General features: G+C 38.6%; 1 protein-coding gene across 1 annotated transcript in view; it reads left to right on the forward strand.

Moving 5' to 3' along the window:
* PDGFC (platelet derived growth factor C) overlaps nucleotides 1–6,274 on the forward strand; it is a 204,446-nt gene extending 198,172 nt beyond the window's left edge. The window contains exon 6 of the mRNA XM_019441162.2: nucleotides 4,452–6,274. Within this exon, the coding sequence (XP_019296707.1) occupies nucleotides 4,452–4,568 (117 nt within the window). The 3' untranslated portion in view covers nucleotides 4,569–6,274. The remainder of the gene's footprint in view (nucleotides 1–4,451) is intronic.
* The last annotated feature ends 2,087 nt before the right edge of the window (nucleotides 6,275–8,361 follow it).

Consider the following 8,361-nt stretch of genomic DNA (forward strand, 5'->3'; position numbering starts at 1 on the left):
CCACACTGGGCTCTCTGCTTACAGTGCAGAGCTCGCTTCAGATCCCCTGCCCACCTCTCTCTTTGCCCCTCCCCCACCCGCGCTCTCTCTCTTTCTCTCAAAAATAAATAAACATTAAAAAAAATTTTTTGCCACAGAGTATGAGGTATCTATTTTATAATCTCAGATCAAACTCTTGTGTGAGAAGGGACTATGGGAAATACTTGTAAACTTACTGGCCTTCCAGAATGACATCGCTCCATTATTCTTTAGTCTTTGGGTGGGGTGGTTATATGTGCATTATCTGTGTGTACACATATACAGCTATGGATGTTTATCTAATTCCATGACCACCTCTTACAAGCTTCCCACAAAGCATCTCTAATGCACGTGTGGACATATATAACTGTATGGTTGCCTACTTCACATGTCTCACAAGTATCTCCGGTAACCATCATGTCTTAATTTTTTATATTGCTTTGTGGGAATCGTTGATTTTTTTCTGTGATAGTGTTTTTGTTAACAAAACACCTTATTAAAAAAAAAGGGGGGGGTTTATTTGTTTGGTGTAATTGATCATTTCTGAGACCTAAATTTTTCTCAGTCATATATTCTGGAAGTAAGTTCTGAGCTTAGTACTACTCCTAGAGAAGTGAAATTATTTTTAAACAGAATTTCAAATAGTGCTAAAAATCATTAAATCATTGAATACCATTAATCTGGATCCAAAGACTTAATTCATTTGCAGTGAAGCCCATCTTGGGCCTTAATTCCTTTTGATGATTCCTTTCTTATTCCTATTGTTCCAGTTTTCAGTTTGAAGACTATTCCACCTCATGGAGAAGACAGAAGCAAAGACAGAGCTTAGATACCCTAATTCTTCTGTCTTTCACCTCTGTTATACTAGTTTCCTTAACTAATAAGCTGAATTATGTTCCTTGTGTTACTACAAATATAACAATTATTCCCCATTTGGGTTCCTTTACCACTTTCGGTGGTTTTTTTTTCAACCATTGTTTCAAAAATAAGTTTAGAAAATTAAAAGGCTTGAAATACATAAGATGATAGTATTGTTACATAGCGTAATTTTTAATTGTTTTAATGTTTATTTATTTTTGAGAGAGAGAGAGAGAGGCAGAGTGCAAGCAGGGGAGAGGCAGAGAGAGGGATACACAGAATCTGAAGCAGGCTCCAGGCTCCGAGCTGTCAGCACAGAGCCCAATGCGGGGCTCGAACTCGTGAACCATGAGATGGTGACCTGAGCCAAAGTCTGACACCCGATGGACTGAGCCACCCAGGCGCCCCAATATTACAGCATAATCCTCTTATTAAAAAGATTCTTACTACTTTTTACATCAAGTACCAGATACTATTTATTGGAAGCCAGTTTTGCCCCCCTCAAAATTCCCTTAAAGATTTTTCTATCTCACAAAAGGATTTTTCAGAAAGCGAGACAGGAACTTTACATATATATGAGCTCAGATGTTACGTCCTCCTCAAAATACATCCGAGTTTCCTGCCGGTCCTAGCGTAACTAGCCCATCTTCTGTGCATGTGTAGAACTTTAAAGACATGTTTATTAGAGATTATTTTTTTGCTATGTCATTCAGAATTATTGTTTATTTTTATTTGTTTTTACCGAATTGAGAACCAAAAAGAACAAAGATAACATTACATTGCAGTACTGAAGAAAACCATCTGTGAAGCCAAAGCTTGAAGCTGACATTTGTTAGCTGTGTGACTTGGGGCAAATTGTTTCTACTCTCTTGCACCTCAGGTTCCGCATGTGTGAAGTGAATATCTAACGCTCATACCTTACTGTGAGGATTAAAGGAGCTGACACAACACTTAGAACCGGGTCTGGCATATTTCAAGCCCTGAATATATATTAGCTATTCTCCCACTCATCTTTATTCCCCACCCTCTCTGCTTCACCTTATTCTTTGCTTATGGCAAACGATCAATAAAAATTTAATGAATTTTGCCCCAAGATAGGTAGAGTATTCTTTTCCAGGCAAAAAGATCTTTGGGATATTTTATTTATTTATTTATTTATTTATTTATTTATTTATTTGGTATGGTCTTGCTTTTCTTGCATAGATCTGTTCTGGATAAAAAGTATATAATTCAACTGCCTTTTTTTTGTAGTGAATACCACCCCCCATTGTTCCATGGCAGCCAAAATTTAACGGCACTTTGCACAGTGTGGGCTGTGGCACATGATCATCTATTTCCTGATGGTTCTTTTTGTACCTGATCTAATCTCTTCCATATTCTCGGATTTTAGTTTTTCCCTGGATTTTTTTTTTCCGTTGGTTTGTAATTTTAGTTTGAACCTCTCTCTCAAAATTGTTTGAGACATGCCTCTGTCTTGCTGTCTTCTTTAATATTATCTGGGACCTGTTGGTCATTTTCCAACCTATCGTTCTCCTCCAAAGTCAAAACTTCATAAAGAAATGAAGGAGAGCACTAATTAAGTCCCCTCCCATGTATTTTTAATTTCTTATCTAAGACTTTGCATCACTACAACATTATAAGATTCTTCTGCTATTTGTAAATCTCCACAAATATCAGTAGATGAAGACGGGGGTGGGGAGGTGCTATTATTCGGTTACTGCACCTCGACATAAGCACTCCTGGAGGAAAGAACGAGTGTAAGATTGTAGCCTGGCATGGCTGCCTGTTACGGCTGTATATGGTAGCTTCTCTAACTCTTACCTTTTATAGTAATTTTTTCCCCCTGCTAACTGGGAAAATGTATACAAGTGGAGTTAGGAATTAAAGACATTGGCTATGCCAATATTGCAGTTTATCTACCCACTCAACCTCATTCCAGAAGGAATTTTTAACAAAAGTTGGGTAAGTTACAGCACCAGTATCTTAACAGTTTTGATGCCACTTTAAGTACAAAAACAGTAACTCAGTATTGACACATATAATATTTGACAGTCATTGGGTTAAGCTTCATGTTAAAATCATATATCCTTAGTAATTTTTATCTTGGAATTGTGAATTTAATAGAAAAATCTGCTTTAAAAGTTCCCTATTTCTCATAGTTATTACAAGACTTTGCTGTTTAGCTCTCTAGGAAGAACGTTATTAAATCAGCAGAATGTATGACTAACAATATATTCTAAGTCTTTATAAAATTATTATCTATCAGTCTGACTTTAATAATTCATCTTTGGCCAAAGTACAAATACTGGTTATGTCCCTGTTCTCTCTAACGCTTCTGGTCACTCATGTGTAAAATAAGGGTAGCAATTGTAAATTACTTCATAGAATTCTTGTGAGTTAAAGTATGTAAAAACATTATTACAGTGCCTGGCACCCAGTAAGCATTCAAAAAATGTTAGCTGATTAACCTTTGATATGACCACATACTCCAAATGAGGTATACATTCTCTACTTTTCTCTTTTAAATCTTCAAATAAAACGGTCATAAGACTCGACTTGTGCCTCTTTGGATTAGCGTACATTTCCCGGAAGAGTATCTTTTAGAAGTTGCTCTATGAAGTTACCACTGTCCTACCCAGAGAACAGAGAAACTAGACAACTTCGTATTATTATGTCCTCTGGTCTTTGTTCATAATCCAAACAAACACAATTCCTTGAAACTTTATTGTTTCTATTATAAGAAATGAAAATACACACTGAGTAGGTAGTTCTTATCAAATACTTCAGATAATCTTTTACAGAACACATAGCTGTGCCTTCCTGTCACAGTGTTAAAAGGAAATATCTTGAGTATCAGTGTCTGTTTTGCCATATTTTTATTAAAAGGCCAAACTGCACATTAAGTTCATTTAATAGAGGCATCATTGTTATTATCGCCAAGCCTCCGTTTACTGCACAGTGGGTCCAGCTGCGGAAAGTTAGCTGTGACGGAGGCTGATGTCTATGAAGTACATCTAATCCATCTCATCAAGTTTATAGAGGACTTGAAGCGTAGCCAAGAAAATTAATGAGTGGCATAATTGAGCAGACTCAGCTGTAGAGTGATCGTGTTTCCTTTCACAGGATCGCAGTACTTGTATTGCTTCAAGTATAAATTTTTGTTAAATGTGTGAAAAAAATGAATGAGTGAAAGAAACCAACAAACAGAAAGACGGCTGGGCAGTAGTGGTTTCAAACTACTTAATCAAGGTGAAATTCTCTGTAATATTGTCCAAGGAGTGAAACGGAGTGCACAGTAGGTCTTTCAATGTCAGGACCGTTCCGTATTCGGAGGCGGCATCCTTCCAAGTGGCTGCTATTAAAACCTCCTTTCTTTCACGAAAAGATGATGATCGTTTGTGATTTCTTTGAAGGGTGGGGGTAGGTGTTCACGATGCCTTCATCAGAAAAAAAAATAAAAATTTGTAAGTCTTTGTTGGGCCCCGAGATTCTTTTCTGAAATTTTACTTGTCCATGAAATCAAACGTTACAGACGTTGGTTGATTTTAAAGATGGCTTACATTGTTCCCTTTCAGGTCCTTCAGTTGAGACCAAAGAGTGGTGTCAGGGGATTGCATAAATCTCTCACGGACGTGGCCCTGGAGCACCACGAGGAGTGTGACTGTGTGTGCAGAGGGCACACAGGAGGATAACCGCATCAGCACGCACAGCCTCTCCCAGAGCAGTACAGCTCAGTGGCTGATCTGTTAGACAACTTGCGCATTATCTCCATCCGTAATCTCAGTTGTTTGCTTCAGGGACCTTTCATCTTCAGGATTTACAGTGTATTCTAAAAGAGGAGACACCACACGGAATTAGAAGTTGTGCAACGGCTCTTTTGAGAGGAGAGGCCCGAATAACAGGAGAAAAGGTCTTTGGTCCTGGAAAAAAAATGAATGTTGTGCATCACTAGCTAGTGACAGAGTTGCCTTGTGCTTACTCAGCTAGCTGTGTTCCGTATTTCAGCTGTCTCCATGTGGCTTAGGCTAATGTCAGTACGGGGAAAAAACTGTGCGATGAGCACCTGATTCTGTTGCCTTGCTTAACTCTAAAGCTCCATGTTCTGGGCCTAAAATCACAGAAATCTGGAATTGTTTCCTTAACATTCACATATATAAACCAGAGTGTTCTATGTCCTACAACCTTGGTTTTTAAAAAGGAAGGGTGTTACGATAAATCAAACTTGTGTCATGCTGACAGGAAAGACTGGATTTTCCATATTTCTTACTAAAATTTCCACCATTTAGAAGAAGAGAACTCTGGAAGAGACAAACCTGAAGAGTGGCCTTATCTTCACTTTATCTACAAGTTGGTTTATTTGTTTTATCGTGTACATTTTTATATTCTCCTTTTGACACTATAACTGTTTGCTTTTCTAATCTTGTTAAATATATCTATTTTTACCAAAGGTATTTAATATTCTTTTTTATGACAACCTAGATCAACTATTTTTTAGCTTGGTAAAATTTTTCTAAACAGAATTGTTATAGCCAGAGGAACAAAGATGATATAAAATATTGTTGCTCTGACAGAAATACATGTATCTCATGGTCATACGGTGCTAGAGCTTAGATTGATCTGCGTTTTAAAATATTGAAGTGGGAAATCAATAGAATTTGATAAGTTGCAAAGACTTTTGGAAAATAAATTATCATATCTTCTACCCCTGTTATTGGAAATGCAAATAAAAAGCAACCTATGAAAGTTAGGCATTCAGATTCAGAATCAACTACTAACCCCTAACCCTTCTTTTGGTTAATGTGAGCCTAGCTCAGAAGAATATAAAGCACCTTGAAGAAAGACTGGACAGCTTACTGACAAAGCGCACTCTGCTGTCCTATAGGAACACATCCTATTTATTGTGATGTTCTGGTTTTATTATCTTTAAACTCTGTTCCATACCCTTGTATAAATACATGGATATTTTTATGTACAGAAGTATATCCCGTAACCAATTCACTTATTGTACTCTTTGGCAATTGAAATGAAAATCAGTAAATTACTTTGCTTGTACAATGCTTAATATTGTGCCTAGGTTATGTGGTGACTATTTGAATTAAAAACGTATTGGATCACCAAATAAAAAAAAAAATGTGGCTATTTTGGAGATAAACGGTGTGTGTGTGTGTGTGTGTGTGTGCGCGCGCACGCAAGATTTGTCTTGGCGCCAGGACAGTGAAGATCAAGTTTTGTGTTACCGTGGTTTCCGTTATGCAAAAGCCTGTGTCAATTCAAAAAAGACAGGTAGAAAAGTGTTAAGGATTCCCTGTCTCTTGTCGCCAATATTTTGGAGCTCATTTCTTTTTCTCCCTGGTCTTGATACTGATTTCTGGTATATTAAATTGCACCTGACTTGAAAGTTGTATGTGATTTGTGAAATGGTTAGTGATCGATCATATGGCAGTGTAAAACTGAAAAAGGAAAAAATCTTGTAACTTTCCACTGTCTTCATTTTCAATGGCAGCTATTAAGTTGGCCGGCAGGGCGGGGGGGGGGGGGGGGAGCATAAATTGATTTGGCATACAGACTAAACATACCTTGTATAGCACACTTCCAGGTGTGGGTCCCTACCTTCAGGTGCAGATTTCTATTCAGGGCTTGTGTCTTTGCCTTTCCACCCGCCCCAGAAGGCCAGGTAGGGCCCAGGGCCATGCTGTCTTCAGACTGCTCCTGTAGGCCTGGGCAGTACCCTTTCTTGGTACTTTTCCATCCAGCGGTCCTACCCTGCGCCCGACCACTTGGAGAACAAATACAGGACCATACAAATGCTGCCTTATTGACTTACCTCCTCGTGGTTTGGTCCCAGCCCTGCGGAGGCCTGCTAGACGTAGTTCACTGTGCTTCACGGAAAATGCAGTGCCCCGTGTCTCCCTCTTGGCAATTTGCAAACCGGCATTAGCATAGCAGAGACTCAACTGAATCTGACAGTAAATGACCTGTGTAACTGTGTGTGATCCAGCGCTTCCCACCGTTGAATGGAACGCCTTCTTTCCCTCTTATTTTTGAATGTTTCTTTTTTGTTTACTTACAAAATGGTGAAAGCCAGAAGAAATGACTCTATGAAGGTAGTCCCACATGCTGTCGCCAGTGAGTGGGAAAAGCCAACTGCTTTATGCTTACTCACTCATAGACCTTTTTGTGCATTGGACCAAAAACAAACAAACAAACAAAAAATAACCCACCCATGGCACCTGTGACCATAATTTTTCGGATTTCCAGAAAAATCTTGTCTGTATTGACCACAAGTGTTTTACATGTGATATATTGGATTAGTGCTTTGCCCCTTGAGAGGAACTGTTTTGCTACCTTGTGATTTTATTAAAATAAAAGAGCAATCCCTAACTGGCACAAGGCGGGCTTTCATGTCTATATTTTTCATTTCTGTATTTCATTCCCTTTCTTATCTAGCAATAAGTGTACGCACTGTGGGAAGGAACAAATGAGAGAGTAATGAGAATTTACACTGTGAAAACACCCTGGCTTCATTTCGCTATTCTCAGAGCATCCCTCTCTCAAGGTGCATTTACTTAAGCTTGTGACTGGACTCAAGGAAAGGCAGAAGATACAAGTCTCCCTCAACATCATATATTTAGTATAATGCAAAGCGCTTACCTCCAAAAAAAGATGCTGAGTTTTTAATGTATTTTAACTATATATTATAAATACATTTAAAAGTTATAAATAATCACAATCCTTTACATGCATAAGAAGGAGTAGAAAGTTGAAAATATAATCGACCACTTGCCTGGCATCCTGTTTTTCCTTCATGCTTCATACGTAGTCAGTCAACAAGTCCCGTTGGCTTTTTACCTTTTCAAAAGTCTCTCTTGTGTCGGTGTCTACCTCTCCATGTCTGCAGCTGCAGCTTTGACTTAGAGCCACATGGCTCGCCCTCATTATGCTGCCCACTCTCCTTTCCCCACTTTTCTGGTCCCTGGTCTCACTCCCCTCTGATCCACCCTTCGCACAACTAACAGGGGGAGTCCTTCCAACAAATCTGATTATGTCCCTGGGGTGGAAAATTTACAATTGAACTCCGAAGGATTAAATTTTAATTCTTTGCATGACACTCAGAATTTATTATTGTCTCATTGTTCATTTTTCACCATCAAGCCTAACGTACAGCTCTCGTCAACGAATACCTAACAGTTTCATGAGAATAGCGATACTTGTGCACATCCCTGTGCTGGCACACGCTGTTCTTGGAAGCTTTGTTCCTTTGCTTACTTACCTCAGTGGCTTCCTCTCAAGTCTCAGCTCAAATGCCACTCTTCAGCAAAACTCTTCTTCCTTAACTCCCACTTGAATTAAGCCATTTCTCCCATGCTCCCAGGAATATTGCAATTACAGATATTGTCAATTTATAATTACTCGCCCTCGTTTTGATGTCTCAGACTCCTAGTCTAACAAACAAATGAATAAGTGATTTTTTTTAACGTAGCAATG

The sequence above is a fragment of the Panthera pardus genome, unplaced genomic scaffold (genome assembly GCF_024362965.1).
Source record: "Panthera pardus isolate Hobbes unplaced genomic scaffold, ASM2436296v1 HiC_scaffold_13, whole genome shotgun sequence".
Classification (NCBI taxonomy): Eukaryota; Metazoa; Chordata; class Mammalia; order Carnivora; family Felidae; genus Panthera; species Panthera pardus.